Raw genomic sequence first — 17463 nt, 5'->3', positions numbered from 1 at the left:
TTTATTACACCGAGCAACCAACTAAACTATATGTTATTCCAGTGCTAGTAATATATCCAGTATATAACATTATTGTTGAGTAGTTTTATATGCCTTCTGGTTAAGGACTAGAACCAATACGCATGCGCACTCCGGACCAGCCCATCTCTTGTAGGCGGCCTGAGTGTGTGTGTGTGTGTGTGTGTGTGTGTGTGTGTGTGTGTGTGTGTGGCACAGAAGAAAAAGCCGCAAACACGCTGATGTAGAGTTATCTGCCCGGGGGAGATGTTCTCATGGAGCTGGTCACACCAACAGCGTCTTGTTTGACTTCACCATGCACTTTAGGACTTCAATAAGATGCGTGTGTGTTGTCAGATAACCATTTTGCTTCTCGCCTGCAACTTCTACGCTTTCGTTTATTCTCAGGGTAAGTCTGTTTTAGGTTGTTTTTACTCTCTTTACGCACGCGTAAAGTGGCAATGTGTCACTTTTATACTCTTTATAGTCCTTAATAATCATGTAACCAAACTGTAACCAAAAAAAAACAAACAAACAAACAAAAAAAACCCCGCTTTGTTTATTTCTAACTCGTCCACTTTTCAGTTCATATTATTTGTAGTAACCCAGTGCAGAATTGAATAAAGGAGCAGAAAGTGTTCATAATAAATAAGAAGTGTTTGTATGATGGCGGAGTTTCTGTGTGTCCCGTTATTCCGTCGTCGTTCCTCCGAGCAGTTTTACAGCATTACACACTGCAAGCTGATCTACTAATACACAACGTTATACACACAATTGAAACACCTAAAACTTTTGGCAACCTTTTTTTTCTGTTAGTAAAAATCGCGATGAATCAAAAGCGACTGTAAATTGCCTGTGATACTCAGCTAATGCTGCCTTCACGTGTCATCGGAATTATTGCGAATCTGAGTTTCCGATTTAAGAGCTTATGAACGTCGCTTCAAGTCGTAATTACAAATCAAATATAAAAAGAAAATACTGGGTTTATAAGTTTTTATGACAGATTCAGCATTATGTAGTATATTATTATATATTATTATATATTATTACTATATATAGGGGCTATAGATATATTTTTTAAATGCATCAAAGTGTAATGGTTGCATTATGTACACTATTATTTATTTATTTTTATTTTTTTTTACAATTCTGAGCAATGTTATAAAGATACCAAATGACTTGAGGCTGGATAATTTGGTAATCTTACAGATGCGCTCGAACAAAAACATCGTAATTAGAATCACAAGTGCGAAACCTGAGAATTCCCGAAACACGTGAAGGCAGCATTGGATCCATATTGTTCAAAGCTGTAAATTATTTAAACATGTTAACATCTTGTATCGAGGACCGGATTAGTTGGATTGGGATGTTTGATGCAGTTTTATAGATACAAAAGGTGCACTATTAAAAGGACCACCCCAAAGACAAAGGAAAGTAGTGTCTTGTTTGTGTTTTTGAGAGATGGCTTAGAGATTCTTGTAACAGTGAAGAGTTCCCACCCTGGTGCTGGATTCAACTCACTCCACTTTGGCTCACTTTTCCATTTGGTCTTTCTTGTTTTTGTTTGTTTTGCATGCTGTTGTGAAGCAAATGGCAGATTGGCAGTGTTTGCCTAAGATTCTCTGCCTGAGAGCAATTTCTTACATTTCTGTATATATTTATTTAATCAAATAACTGAGAATAGTTAATAGTAGCCTAGTGGTTAATTGGGCTACCAGTCAGAAGGTTGTGAGTTTGAACCCCAAGTCCACCAAGCTGTGAAGTGATTGGCAGTGTTCACCTAAGATTCTCTGCCTGAGAGCAATTTCTGTATACATTTATTTAATCAAATGACTGAGAATAGTTAATAGTAGCCTAGTGGTTAAGGTGTTGGGCTACCAGTCAGAAGGTTGTTAGTTTGAATCCCAGGTACACCAAGCTTCCACTGTTGGGCCCTTGAGCAAGACCCTCAATTGCTCAGTTGTGTGTGTGAATATACTGTAAATATATAAAAAATAGTGATGTAAGTCACTCTGGATGTGAGCGTCAGCTAAATGCTGTAAATGTATCAGAAAGTACACCTGGTATTCAGTACTAGTTATGACAACTGACATTTAACCTAATAATCTGATGGTAGGTCAAACCTTTGTGTCAGTGTGTAGGCAGATTTATTCCATATCTTCAAACATTTAATGAATTTAATTTTATATACTACTAAAAAGTAGACCTGCTGAAGTAGGAGATTTATTTATTTATTTATCTATCTATCTATCTATCTATCTATCTATCTATCTATCTATCTATCTATCTATCTATCTATCTATCTATTTATTGTACGAATCCTGCTCCAGATATCAGACCTTTCTACACAAAGCTTTACTCACATCTGTCTGGTCAAGTAGCTTCTCATGTTGTACCTATTTGAAGTTTTCTTGTTCCGGCACAAACATCTGTAACCATTTTAAGCTGCCTTTAAGTGAGATTCGGGACACGAGGGGGTGGGGAGAGGTGGCAGCGAGAGGCGCTCTGCACTAACCAACTTTAGTTTTTCATATGCCTTACTAATAGAGTACTGCAGCACAAATGATATAGGTTTATTCAGATTTACTTAGGTCACTAGGGATGTTCACTCAAAGACACTTTTTAAGCCTGGGGAAATGTGTACATTAAAAAAAATAAAGTCATATTCAGTCAAGAGAGGATTGAGCCTGGTTCAGTCTTAGGGTTTCTTCCTCATATCGTCTCAGGGAGTTTTTCCTTGCCACCATTGTCTCAGGCTTAATGTAAATAAATAAATTTGTAAAAAATTTATTTTTTAATTTTTATTCCAAATTTTTATGTTTCTGTAAAGTTGCATCGAGACAATGATAATTATTAAAAGCGCTATACAAATACAATTGAATTGAATTAATAAATGACATTTATATTTGTTGGAATTTTTTTTTTTTTTTTTTTTTTTACAAAAGCCCTAATGACCTTAAACAGTATGAACAAATAAAGCAATTACATTTATTTTTAAAAACGTTTTTGATTTCACCTATAAACTGTTAATGGAAATCCCTTCACATATTACAGAACATATGAATGTTGGCATTTCTTTTGTACAAAACATCCAAAATAGGAAAAACCCAGGCACGAATGTTTAAAATAGACTGGAACAGCGTTTTCAGTTCTCATTTCTGTTTTACATGTAACTGCTTATAAATACACATTTCCTGCTACAAGGCAACATTTCCATTAACATATTAATCAGTGAAACTAATAGCAGAATGTGTGTCGTTAAAAGAGAGAGAAATATACTGTAGGTCCACTGACTTGCCGGTGCCTCGCTGTGATGCGTGTATGCGGTTACTCTCATTTACAACTATCAACTAGTAAAAATAAGCTCCAAAGATCCATGTTAATTCTTCCTTATTTTCTTCCCAATTTTGGTCACTTGCCATTTCCCACTGACTCATCAGCTGTCTCCAGATCATACAACAGCTACCCAACCAGAGAGGGTGAACGCTAACATCTACTTCCTCCAAGTTACATGATCAAGTCAAGAAGCTTTTATTGTCATTTCAACTATATACAGTAAAGCTGAACTGGAATATGCCATGCCTTCTACCCTGAGAGCACAGACAGTTTTGCTCAGGACTTACTGGCAGGATTTAAAGTCACAATCTGCCGTATATTGCATGAATGCTTCTCTGTTACGCCACTCAGGAACATAGTACATAGTGCATTAGACACAGCTATAGTTTGTTTAGTCTCTTGTGTACAGCTTGTTTGTTGCTGATAGTTGGCCATATTTTTACGTATTATAATTAATCATTTTAATGAGTGATGAATTCATTTTAATGAATGAATGAATGAATGATATATATATATATATATATATATATATATATATATATATATATATATATATATATATATATATAAAATGCGTGTGTGTGTGTGGAGTGGACATCAAAATTAGAGAAGAATTGAAAAACACTAGTTTTTTTTGACATTGTTAATCTTCACTGTTCAGAATTTGGGGTTATACCATTAGTGGGTTATACCACTATTATTTTTATTTTTAATTCTCTCAAAATTCGAGAACCGTAACCATTGTAGTGCAAAAGTTGAATCTAAAATTTTACAGCTGTCAAAGCTTAGTCGGAAGTGTAGACCCACTTGCTTTGAATGACTTCAGCACCTCTGCAGCTGCAGAACATCACACGTTTCCCACACTGCTCTGCTGTGGTCTTGGTCCACTCTTCTTCCATTCGTTTTTCTACAGTTTGCTAACTTTGTTGCCAAGTATTTTCCAGAGAGGTCTGGGGTTTAGATCCTGACTTCTTTGCTACAATGGTTACTATGTTCCAGTTTTCCAACGGGGCCTTGGTTATTTTGTAAAAGGTGCTAGTAGATCAGTGATATAACCACGCAAAATTCATTCAAATTATGAGAGATGTTTGTATTCGTGTAATAAAATCATTCTCCTGGCTGCATGTTGTTTGCAGTGGGCATTAACAAGAACCATTGCAAGCACATCACACACCACACTTTGCCAAACTGGGAGCCAAACAGGCTGGGAGAGACAAGACTTCTTGTGCTTTTACAAAGAAATGCTAAGCATGTAGTGGATGTTTTGCTAAAAAGTGTTAATTTGCCATATTTATGGTGACTTTCAGGACACCCTGTAAACGTGTCCAGTGAATGTACAATGTGCACAGCTGGCATCTTGTGCATGGAGTTAATATCATGTACAATCCTGGAGCCTTCTTTGGATCCTGGGACTGTTTCTCTTTCCCAGTCTGTGTCTGTTTCTTGCTTCACATTGAAAAACATCCACTATACATTTTTATTTTTACATACAGTCTAAAAGGAAATACTTGCCCACTAATTATAGTCTGATGTATGACTTTATGTGCCCCACTTTTGTTGTGTGTAGGGATTAGTGCAGTGTATAGCCTTGACGAATGTTTTTGTGTTCATATTGATATAACTAAGTAGGATTATTCATTCACTGGCAGTTCCTGCTGTTTGCCCTGTGGCTCCTGATGAAGTCACATGGTTTTGTTTTTCACCGTGTTACTCTGCATGTCTCCAGCAGCAGTTGTGCAGCCTGGTTAAGCAACTTTCGGCAATAATAAAGTGAAGGCCATCAAACTGTGCGCTTTGATTAGAATTATGCTGTGAGGAGCTGCAAAGAGTCACTATTTGTTTTTCGGAATCGCACGTCTTCTGCTGCCATCTTTGTATTTGTTATTACGGGCTGAATGTTTGGACACGGTCCCTCAGCTTGTCAGGATTAGGAGGCGATCTTACGTAACAGGGTCGGACGCGTCTCTCGTTTGATCCCTTGCCAGCCGAGCTGTTGAGCAAGTCCAGCAGTCACGCTCTTTATATAAACACATGCAAACCATTTCATTTCATTTCATTTCATTCATTGCGTCCTCTCTCTGCCTTCGGCGTGCCCGAGTATGACATGTCTATAGCGTGTCTCTTTTCTGATGTCTTGTTATCGAATGTGAAAGCACAGTGTTCTTCTGCGCCGTATTAGAACTGTCTGCTTCTTGACATCTGCCGAATAAAAGTGAGAACTCGAACTCTTCAAAGCTCGGCTAACACGCACCATATACATCGTAACCACCTGCTGTACATATGTGTAATACTCCACAGCCAGATTCATACATTCATTTGGAATGTTTGTTCGATTCAGATCTTAACTGAACTGACCAACTCTTTGCCAGATAGCCATCTAAAGCCAGTGACCATTTGCTAATTGAGAGTTGAACACACTGAACTGTGTAGTCCGAAGGTGCTTCCCAGATCAAATCCTTCTTATGCACTATTCTATAAATCTTCACACTGAAAATTCCAAAAAGATGAAGAAGTGCACTTCAAGTACTCGGATGATGCACGTATTCAGCTGAGAAACCCAAGTGTGAACGTTGGACACTTAATGCAGCTTTACTTATGTAGCAGAAGAGAAGAGATGCAGGATGAGAAGAAAAAAAAATCAAGATAGCTGATAATAATCCTGTGCACAAAACATCTTACCAATGTCTGTTCCATTAGCCCACGTTGTCTTGATTTATGTTTGTAACCTTTTAAAAATTCAGCAGCATCACATGAAGTGCGTTTGGTGTCATTCACCATCGACTGGGAGGCAGCTTATACTTCCGGTTGGTAAAAAAATGGTTCCATCAGAGATGACATGTGACTTTTAAAATTCAGACACTAAACTCTAGAGTACATAGTGCAATAGTGTAAGCGGTAAGTACATCAAGCCCGTAGGCAGGGGGGGTTCGGGTGGTTCGAACGAACCCCCCTCACTGCCAAAGGTCCAGAATTTAAGTCGTTTTTTTCATGTGATTATAGTCATCATTGCTTTAAACAACGCTTGTGACAAATATTCTGGGTTGCTGTTTTATTTATTTATTTATTTATCCACTCAATAGTCTACAATATAATATCCATATAAATGTAGCGTAATTATAGTAACAAAACATAGTGGGATATTCAGTGATATTGGCTGTGCGGACCACTTGAGGTAAATTATCTGGAATGATTAGTATATTAATTGATTTACGATGCCTATCCAGCTAATCCATAAGTGTCAAGACAAATACAGCAGTGATGATGATGAAAATAATTATTATTAATACTTCAGTAAAGGTCATTAAATCTGTTCTGTTGTTAGTGTGGTCTTTAAACTTATGAACTGTGTATGAACTGACAAAGGCGGTACATGAGGAAGTAATTTGACAACAATAAATAACAGTAAATAATTTAGGTGCATCAAAAAGCGTGTTCGTTAAGATACCAGCAGACAAGCTAATCCAGCACAAATTAGTGCATAAAAGATCAACAAAATGAAGTATTGAACCTCATAATTAAATACACAAGGAGGAGCAAAACTGCAAAAAGATCCACTTTTTAAAAAAAAAAAAAACCTTTCAATAGGCTGGCTACGGACCTGTACATAGTGTGTAGTAGGTCATTTGGGATGCAGCTTGTGATTTATGGAGATTCTTCTGCTTCAACACATAACTTTTTGTAGGAGCTGTGTCTCGTTTGAGAACTCAAAATAAAAGAAATAATTCACTTTGTATTTTGCGACTGCAGCCTTGAACTCTGAGAAGATAATAGAAGAGCCATTCACTGGTCCTCTGAAGTGTCAGCTGTGTGGGGCTTTCCACTCGCTTCTTTCATTTTTTATACTGTTAAAATGCAAATAAAAGAAGATCTGGATACAAAAAAAAACAACCTCTAGCTAAATATCAGTGAAGAAATGTTTATACGCTAAACCGAGAAAGAAAATCTGTTGATCTATTGATAAAGTTAGAATGCAATAAAATAAATGATGGGAATGTTTTTCTGATAAAGTGCCAACTTATTACCATCTAAGGGAGTTTTTCCTTGCCACTGCTGTCTTGAGTCACCTCTGACTTGCTCATTGGGGATAAATACATACACATTGTGAACTCACTCACTCATTTTCTACCGTTTATCCGAACTGCCAACCCATCGCAGGGCACACACACACTCTCATTCACTCACGCAATCACACACTACGGACAATTTTCCAGAGATGCCAATCAACCTACCATGCATGTTTTTGGACCAGGGGAGGAAACCGGAGTACCCGAAGGAAAACCCCGAGGCACGGGGAGAACATGCAAACTCCACACACGCAAGGCGGAGGCGGGAATCGAACCCCCAACCCTGGAGGTGTGAGGCAAACATGCTAACCACTAAGCCACCGTGCCCCCCGCATTGGGAACTAAATCTATCTAATATTAATCTTGAATTTTGTATTCTATTAATCTTTATATTACGTTTTTGTTTTATGTTTATGTTCTGTAACGCTGCTTTGAGACAATGTCAATTGTAAAAAGCGCTATACAAACTTGAATTGAATTGAATTATGGGAACATGCCGTAGCTACATACATCTAAATATAAACGTGGCCACAGAAGATTCTACTTATCTGAGGAGGAAGTAAACGAACGTTTTACGAAATATCACGGTAACCAAAAAAAAAAAAACATGCTGTTATCGCTGTTCATTAAACGATTCGTCTGTTCATTAGCTGCCAGCTTCTATCCTTCCAGACGTGAAAGAAAAACAGCCGTCCACTTTGAGTCGTGCCCTTTTATTAGCTTCTTTGTGACCTTCAGGCTTTTTGAATGACCATAGTTAACAGAAACACAGATTTATTCATATTATCAGAAAGATTGTGAAACATTTTTGTGGCTTATGATATTTTTCCATTAACTTTTATACTCCGAAATACTGAAAGCTTCACACATCATCAGTTCACTGAAAGCTTGGCTTTGGGACCTAAATGTCTTGACTGAGTTTCTGCTTTGAGGAAAAGAAGTGAGAGGATTGGAATGTTTTACGTTTCTTCTTATTCCTTCTTTTCCATTCCAACAAGAGATTCGGCTGTTACAACACAACAGCGTTTTAGCTCTTGTCAAAAGTTGATTAACCGACGCACAGGAAGTCAACTTTGACCCCGGACCCATTATTCGTTCTTCCTCCATAAGGCAGAGCTGCCGAGCAGGAATGCAGGAGTACAAGAATCGACCATTCAACATTGTACAACTTTACGACTCTCCAGCTACAAAAGATGGGAGGGAAAGTAAACTAATGGTCATTTGAGCCACAAAGCAGTTAAAAGGCTATTGAATCCTCAGCTTGTAACAAGTATTAACTATCCCTCCTTTATAAAGTCGGGAAGCCATGCATTGTGCTTTCGCTCCGGCTGTGGAAAAAACCTCCGTAGAGCCGAAAATCAGAGGGAAAAGCGGGGAAAAAAAGTATGCAAACAGGAAGTGCACAGGCAGGAAATTCAAGCCATGTTTCGAGTCTTGTAATTCCACTCTTCATCAGCCGAGAACACTTGTGCAGAGATTTTTTATTTCAGACTTTGTTTGTCACAGAGTAAATATCCTTTTCATCCCAGCTTTGGCTCGAGTCTAGCGCTCTGTTTTTCATGATTGAAAGTGGGAAGAACATTTTGACGCTCCGTGAGCCTCGAATGAACCGTGACCGGCTCGAGCTGGCTTCGAAATAGAAACAGCCAGGACCTGGTAGTCACACCCTCTTATTAAGCCCAGCAGATGTTCCAGTCAGGACCTCCACGACACTGACACCTTGGCAGCACAAAGCGAACAGGGCTTGTGTGTGCATTCACATTTCCTCGGGGCATCGAGCAGTGGGACTGACCACAGAATATGATTATAACACAGCAGCGACTGTTCAGATTACCGTGCAAGGAGTCGACACTCTTTTACACACGACTTCCCTGCTCTCACCAGAACACTGAACGTTTAACTCCGACCTCAGGTTGGGAACGAGGTTCTGAGTCAGCCACGAGAGAATCTACTGTACACACCCTTCCTTCTTCAGCATCTACCCTGAAATTCAACCCAAATAAATTAAACATTGCGGTCACATGCTGAAACTTAGCCACATAAGTACTGTCCACATGGGGAAAAAAAGACCTTTGTAATTATCTGCGAAAATAATAAAAAGTGACCACGGATAATGTGGTCTGGTGTGGATCGCTAAAGATAGAGGCCAGGAGAAAATCCCTGCACATTTCGCAAAACACTGGGTTAAACATGACACAGGCATCATTCACTATATGAAAAAAAAAAAATAAATTTCGGACAAAAACAATGAAACATGGTAGCAGGTCTGAAAGAAATCCTGCTGTTTTTTTGTTGTTTTTTTTTAACGAAATTTTAAATAAATATTGAAATACATTTTTGATAATGATGGGAATTGAAAATAATCAAATGGGAAAAAACAAAATAGAAATTTCTTATGTTTTTTTTTTTATTATTATTTGCATTTCTTTACACACAATATTTTTTAATTCTTTTGAAAAATTATAGGTGTAATTGTGTAGATTTAATTATAGATGTAATTTTCCTTTCTACTCACCATAACGTCCAGATCAGTCGCTCTGTAAGAACAAATACACACTATTCTTTGGTTATAAAAATATAGCTGTTTTCATAAAAAATATATGACAGATATTTTCTTTCACCACGTCGTCCTCCTTTACTGTCATGCTCTTACTGTATATCACACAAACACAAACACACACGCATACACATACACATACACATACACACACACATATGCACAAGGCATATCAAACACAAATATTTAGTCTGTCCTTCTTGCTACTACCCAGTGACTGCTGATACACATCAGAGTCACTGAAAATCGTTCAGTAATTAAATAACGGAATTAAACCGACTCTGAAATGATGACAAGCACACAAAGCAGAAATACAAGAGCTCTTTGTAATATTGATCAATTTAAAGCAAAAGTAAACCTAGCACATCAGATATGTCTTTGTATTCTTGTTTTTGTTCAAGTTATTTGCATTCATGAGCGTATATGTAAAGAAATGTGTGTTTGTGTATATATATATATATATATATATATATATATATATATATATATATATATATTATATTTCAGCACTTTGTGATTTTAATAGCTCTCCTTGTGCCATCATTGTGTACATGCGGACTCCATCTGTTAATTGCCAAGCTCTCTGATGTTTTCTCTTGAGTCGTACAGTGAGGAATTGCTTTTCTTCCTCATAGCAGCAGCTCAGAGAGTACTGGAGAAAACAGCATGGTTGTGGCATAGCAGATGTCCCATTCACACCAAGGAAGGCACATGTCACACAGCCTGATTGATAACTGCCCATATGTGGGCATCACAGGGAGCCTGGCAGCTTTGGAGCAGCTCAGGCTCGACAGTCGGCTCCACACAGAGAGAGACGACGATAAAGTTTAAGCCTTTTAATCAAAGTGTCTATGTGACTGCGGCTAAGGAACTGAAAAAAAGATGTTCTTTCCACAGCATCGCTTGTATCCTAACAGGATTTAACAGCGATGCTCAGCAGTCCATTCGGAAAGCTATCTTGTCTGTATGAAGTGCTTTTCACTTTCTCTGTATTTAACTGTCATTAGGAACAACAGGCAATACGGTCGCACTGCACTAACAGCGAGCTGTCTTACACCGAGAATTACTCCGCTCATTTACTCCGTCTACTCCTCTATTGTTCTCCTGCACCCCCCCTCCAAGTGACAGTGTGTGTCTTAACAGCTTGAAAAGATTACCTCAGACCCCATGCTGCCCACTAACACATCAGTGTTTATCTTCAGAGTTGTATAGGGCACGTCTCCAACCGGGAAACTTAAAACCGTATTCCATCTGCCTGGCTTTTAAAGAAATTAACCTCATTTAACAAGTAAATTCATTTGTTAACTCATACATCCATCTTCACTAACTGCTTTATCGCAGATCCAGAGCCTGTCCCAGGAACACTAGACAGAGCACCACACACACATTAACACCTAGGTGCATTTTATCTCACGTACCAGCATGTTTTTAAAGGTGGGAGGAATATAAAGAGCTCATAGGAAACTCCACACAGACAATAATCTGAATTGAGGTTTGAAACAAGGGACCCTGCGACTGCGAGGCTGCAACACGACCCACTGCATCACTACATGACCTCTGTGAATCATCATTTCTATAATATACTGCAATCGTTTGATTTTGCACTAAATTCTACCACCTGTCTCAGGAATAGTACCAACACATAGAATAAACAGGCCTGTAAAAGGATTTTTAAAATACATACGCTGACCACTTTAATAGTAAAACTTGTATCCGTGGATATTAATGCATTTACCCAGTCAGCCAATCACATGGCAGCAGCACAATGCATGAGATTTCTAGAGCTTATAAGAGGTTAAGTGCTTCAGTTATTCGTGTACCAGTGGTTGTCACTATGGATTGTTATTCATGAAAATCCCAGATCAGCAGTTTCTGAAATACTTAAACCATCCTGTCCGGTAGCAACATCCTCACGATGGTCACAGTCATTGAGATCACATTCCCCCATTCTGATATTTGGCTCTTCAAATCTTTATGCATTTCAGTGCCACCATTGGGATTTGATTGTTGCATGAACAAACAAGGTTACAGGTGTTTCTATTAAAGTGGCCCGTGAGCATATGAGGATCAACCATAACATTAAGTAGGCACCTAGCATGGGGTGGGATATATTAGGCAGCAAGTTGAAGGTGACATGTTGGAAGCAGGACAGATGAGTAAGCTCATTGGACAGAGTGCCAGTGCTGACTACTGTTTACTGTGAACAATGGGGGTGAGAGCATGGGAACTAGACCATGGTGCAGTAGAAGAAGGTGGCCTGGTATGAAGAATCACATTTTCTGTTACATCATGTGGGCATCCGGGTGTAGGTGCATCACTTACCTGTGGAACAGATGGCACCAGGATGCACCATGGGAAGAAGGCAAGCCAATGACTGGAGGCAAAGTGATTCTCTGGGCAATGATCTGCTGGGAAACCGCAGATTCTGGCACTCATGTGGGTGTTACTTTTACACATAGTACTTACCTAAACATTGTTGCAGACCGTGTACACTCTTTCAGGGCCACCTTATGGCAGTGGATATTGCTCCCAGCCACACTGCATCAATTGTTTAGGAATGGTTTGAGGAACATGATGGTTCGAGTGTTGATTTGGACTTCAAATTCCCCAGATTTCACTCCTAGCAGGCCTAGTAGGATGTACTGGACAAACATGTAGGCCCCACATCTTAAATTACAGGTCTTAAAGGATCTGCTGCTAACATCTTGGTGCCAGATACCACAGCACACCGTCAGAGGTTTTGCAGAGTCCAGGACTCAAAGGTTTAAAGCTTTTTTTATACGATATTAGTCAGGTGGTTTGAATGTTATGGCTGATCTGTGTGTATTATAATGCAATCATTGGGCTGAAACAGAGCTGTTGCCATTTCCTTTCATTGCACAAGGTCAGTATACAGGAATGCTCTTAAACATTCCACAGGCTTTCTGGTTCTGATCAGAATGAGCAGGATCGGTGGTTTACTTTCCCTCCTAGACTCTGGCTTTGAGGAAGTGAGTAACACCCTTAATATAAAGAAAACAGAGTATAAACTAACACTAAAACTCTTTTCACGACAGAACATTTTTTCACTCTTCCCGGTAGCTAATTTTTGCTAAACATTCAAGACACATACCAGATGCTTAATGGAATTCATATGCACCCGTCTGAATTCAAATTCATTTTACTGAATATGACTAACACCAATAGTTCAGACAGGGTCCAGTCACGTTTCAATCCGTTTCTTTCTCTTGACCCATATTCTTTACTCTTCCACCTTAGTTTTGTTGTAGCTCCTTCTGCAGCCTTTACATCTGCCTACAAGGCTCTCAGACTTTATCTTGATGTACAGTATCTAACTAGTATATTTAATTAGAGATATTTACTTTCACAACACTAGCCACGTTGTAGTGTTAATTTCGTCACCTATTTTTAATTTAGTCATAGTCTTGTGCCAAATGTCCTTGTTAGTTTTAGTCATATTTAGTCATTCACATATCTTTTTTGTTAGTCAAGTTTTAGTCGACTAAAAGTCTCGTCATTTTAGTCTAGTTTTAGTCAAAAGAAAAGAATCTCAAGGTGTCTTAGTCAAGTTTTAGTCAACTAAAAGTCTTTTAAACATTTTAGTCTTTTTTTTTTAAATAACATTATTACTGAGATTATTACTGATAAACACTTCAGTAAAAAAAAGTGTTTCACATATCTCAAACATTGGTTAAATGTCATAATTACCTGACAAAATACACTTGTTGAATGATTTTTGTTGATTGTAAATGTTAAACGTGTCTGGTTTTCAATTTCTGATTTAGGAGACACATTCACAAATGATTAACCTGTTCTGAAGAGTATTTTATTTTAACCAACACAATTCAAAAGCTGGGGCCCAACAGACTCCGACTGACAACTTACGTTACAAAGGTTTTTAAAACGGTTTTGGTTGCCTTGTGTCTCATGGTTCTGTTCAAATCAGAAATAAAATAAATATACTCAGAAAAACTGAAAAGAATAGGCCTACTTTACTGTGGGCCTAAAATGCAACCTGTTTACAGTCCGCAAATCACAAAAGTTGAGAACACTCGTTTAAACAGTGCATACACTCGAACTTGACGCACATCACATTTTTTACTTTATTGATATTGCTTTTAATCGTAATGCAAAGATCGGTCATCGGGACATAAGCTGTCATGTACAATAAAAGCCCCTGCACAGCGACAGGAAATATCATTTAACACAAAAAGCCTGCCTAGACGGTGGACTTGCGCTCAGGATTTTATTTGTTTGTTTGTTTGTTTGTTTGTTTGTTTGTTTGTTTTGAGCGGCGTGTGGACGAATTCTTTCTATTTTCTTTTTATTCTTTTTATACAAACTCGTCTTTTTTCTTCAACAATAATGCATGTTAATTTAGTCTTCAGCGTTTTTGGACAGCGGTGCAGTCTTGTCATCGCCTTGTCTTAGTCATGAAAAAAAAGGTTGTTGACGAACATATTTCGTCTCGTCTCGTCTGACGAAATTAACGCTACCACGTAGGCCTTAATAGACAGAGAGAATGTCTGTAAAGGTTACATTCTATACAAAAATATAGAAGAGAGCTAATATTTGAACAATAAAATCACTAAAAGCATTTTCCTGTGTTTATGATGCCTTATTTGCATTTACTACACAGAAAAATTGCTAAGCATTCATTTAACTATAATACCAAAGTTATTATGAAATATTCATGAAATTTAAAGTAAATACTTTTACAAAACACAAACATATAACGTGCTTTAATGTAAAAATCTGTTAGTCAGTATGTCAGTACATGGTATGTGGACATATATCTTGACACTCAGATACATTTTTTCCCCAAACTGTTAGAAGTTAGAAGCACACAATTGTATAGAATGTCTTTATATGCTGTAGTGTAACAGTTTCCCTTCATTAAAAACAAATAGGCTTATATATGTTTTAGCAGGAAAATGCCCTTGTGCTGAAACAAGATCCATGAAGACATGATTTATGACGGTTAGAGTGGAAGAACTCGAGTGTCTTGCACACACATGCTCTGGCGATGACTCAACCCCAGTGAACACCTTTGTTATGACCTGTAACACTGACTGCACCTCAGACCTCCTCACCATCCCTACAGTACATCAGTGTCTGATCTCACTAATGCTTTTGTATCTGAATGATCACAAATCCCCACTGCCACACTCCATCACTTAGCGGAAAGCCCTCCCAGAAGAGTGGGATGTTCAACAAGCACGTATGGACAGGTGTCCATAAGCATTTGACCATATATTGGAACTAGACTGCAGATATTCGGACCAGTGGAAATTAAACGTTCATCATAATTTAATTCTTGACAGTTTTTTAAATGACAAATTCAAAATTAGCCTAACAATAGCATAACAAAGCATGGCACCACACACACACACACACACACACACACACACACACACACACACACACACACACACACACACACACACGAGCATAGCACGTTTATTTGCTGCTGTCCTCTTCCTCATTTGCAGCCACTAGGATGCCTGACACTAACATATTCTGGCCAGCATTTTTAGCTGCCCTGCATGTAAACACACATTCGATCCTGCTGAAGAACAGTTTTAGAATTTAAAGCAATAGCAGGACTGATAGTTACAGTAAGGAAAAATAATAATAAAGGCACAATTAACTTTACATATTTATGAAAAGACAGTCACTGGCAGCACAGGCAATTGTTGCTATGCCTTTTTATCAACTTATAGAGCAACTGTAATTTGTATGGCCAGGGCTGAATGTCTGGCATCCTTCTCTCAGGGCCAGCAGAACAAAAGGATGCAGACGGGTGCACAGAGCATGGAGGACTGGAGCTGTAGCTTGGCCTGAATGCTCTGCTGCACTTTCAATTGTGTCATTAAAATGGCAGCTTGTTAAAGGAGCTGGGCGGCGACCACAAAGGGAACCCAAATTGCCCTGCTGCCCTTAACAGTGCAGAAGTAGTTCAAGCAGAAATTTCCCAATTACAGTGAGCAAGAGCCAGCTTCACCTATGCAAATCCAGACCTAAGAGAAAAAAGCAAGCTTGTCTCAGATAATATTTGTATTTGCCAGAACTAACGCTTGCTCTGCAGAACTCCATAAAGGTCTTGACAAGGATCTTATCAAGGCTATTAGCTGACGTATATTCAGCATTGCCAAATCAGCGGTTGCCTAGAGTTCAGGCTAATTCAAGCTTCTGATTCTGCTATACTTGTGTACAGTACGCACCATGTGTAGACGTTTCTGTATGTCGCATAAGCTACCACATTTAAGCATAAAGAGATGTTCTCACTTCTATCATACCAGAATTTACAAATATATTAAATTGTTTATTTTGACAAAATTAGTTGGTCTTTTGTCCCTAAATATAAACAAAATATGTGGCTAATTTAAACCAGGTCGTAATTTAAACCCCTTTTTTTAGCACACCCTTTTTGTTCTGGTCAGCTTCACAGACATTTATGGCCAGTCTAAACAAATGAATTATTTTAGCACGGCAGGTCTAATATAAAATGAGTCAGGCATCAAGCACTTAGGCATTTCACAGAGCATCTACTTTGAAGATTTAAGCCATAGTGCTCAGAATCATATTTGTCCATTTAGAACACATTATCTGTTTTTGTATTTGGTTACATACCTACAGGGAATGGACTAGCATTCCATCCAGGATGATTTCCTTCCTTCCTACCAGATAGTGGTTAATGGAAGCACTAAACAACAGTTACTCAAGGGGAATGATAAATGGAAGGCTCAAGTGCTGCACACCACTGGATCTTCCTTCAAAGGTGTTCATACATAAGAATATCTAAGAATTCAGCCACCATTTCTGCCAAGCAGTTCATCAACTCCATTTTGCTGTGGGGCTTATCACTACCTCAACACTACCATATGCATTTGATGCACAGAAACTTATATTTGCTTGGTATTTAGCTTTTGGACAGTCACATCACATCTTCTGCAAGGTTTTGTGAACTATATTGACCCAAATCTTTATTCTTTCTATCAGAAAATGCCTATACCATTGTATTCCTAGTAGATATTGATCTCTGGTCACATCTCTACACGCACTGCTTTGTTAAGTTCTGGGATATTTGCCCTGTTTGTTGCTTAAGGGCATGGCACTTTGACCAGACAATCTGCGAAGGAATGCAAGCTTCTGGGTTTCGCAAGCGCAAGCAGAGACAGTCCAAGAACAGATGTCCTCCTGAGACCCTGCTCCTTTTTTTTTTTGTTTCTCATCACTGGATTGAACCCATGTGAGCCCGACATGTCGGGGGCCATTGTGTCTGCTGTTCCTCATGCTGACATTTTTGAGCCCAAATTCAATCCAGAATCATCGTGGCTTCTTGTGGAAGTGTTTTGGGAAATTTTGGAGTGCCACAGCTTCGCATCCTGAGTCTCCCCATCCCCCTGTTTTGTGCCTGTCAGTTTTCATGTCTGGTTCTCATCCGGTTTTGATCAGCTTTGTGGGGCCTGTAGGAGAGCTGCCCTGTAAAGTTGCCTTTAATTTCTG

At 38.6% G+C, this 17463-nt stretch overlaps 1 protein-coding gene across 1 annotated transcript in view; it reads left to right on the top strand.

The window, feature by feature from the left end:
* Positions 1–188: 188 nt before the first annotated feature.
* The window catches only part of reck (reversion-inducing-cysteine-rich protein with kazal motifs), a 64622-nt gene continuing 47347 nt past the window's right edge, over positions 189–17463 (top strand). The window contains exon 1 of the mRNA XM_027149961.2: positions 189–406. Within this exon, the coding sequence (XP_027005762.1) occupies positions 337–406 (70 nt within the window). The 5' untranslated portion in view covers positions 189–336. The remainder of the gene's footprint in view (positions 407–17463) is intronic.

Source organism: Tachysurus fulvidraco, chromosome 3 (genome assembly GCF_022655615.1).
Source record: "Tachysurus fulvidraco isolate hzauxx_2018 chromosome 3, HZAU_PFXX_2.0, whole genome shotgun sequence".
Lineage (NCBI taxonomy): Eukaryota > Metazoa > Chordata > Actinopteri > Siluriformes > Bagridae > Tachysurus > Tachysurus fulvidraco.
Note: the sequence above shows the minus strand (reverse complement) of the source record. Positions and strands in the feature narration are given on the sequence as shown.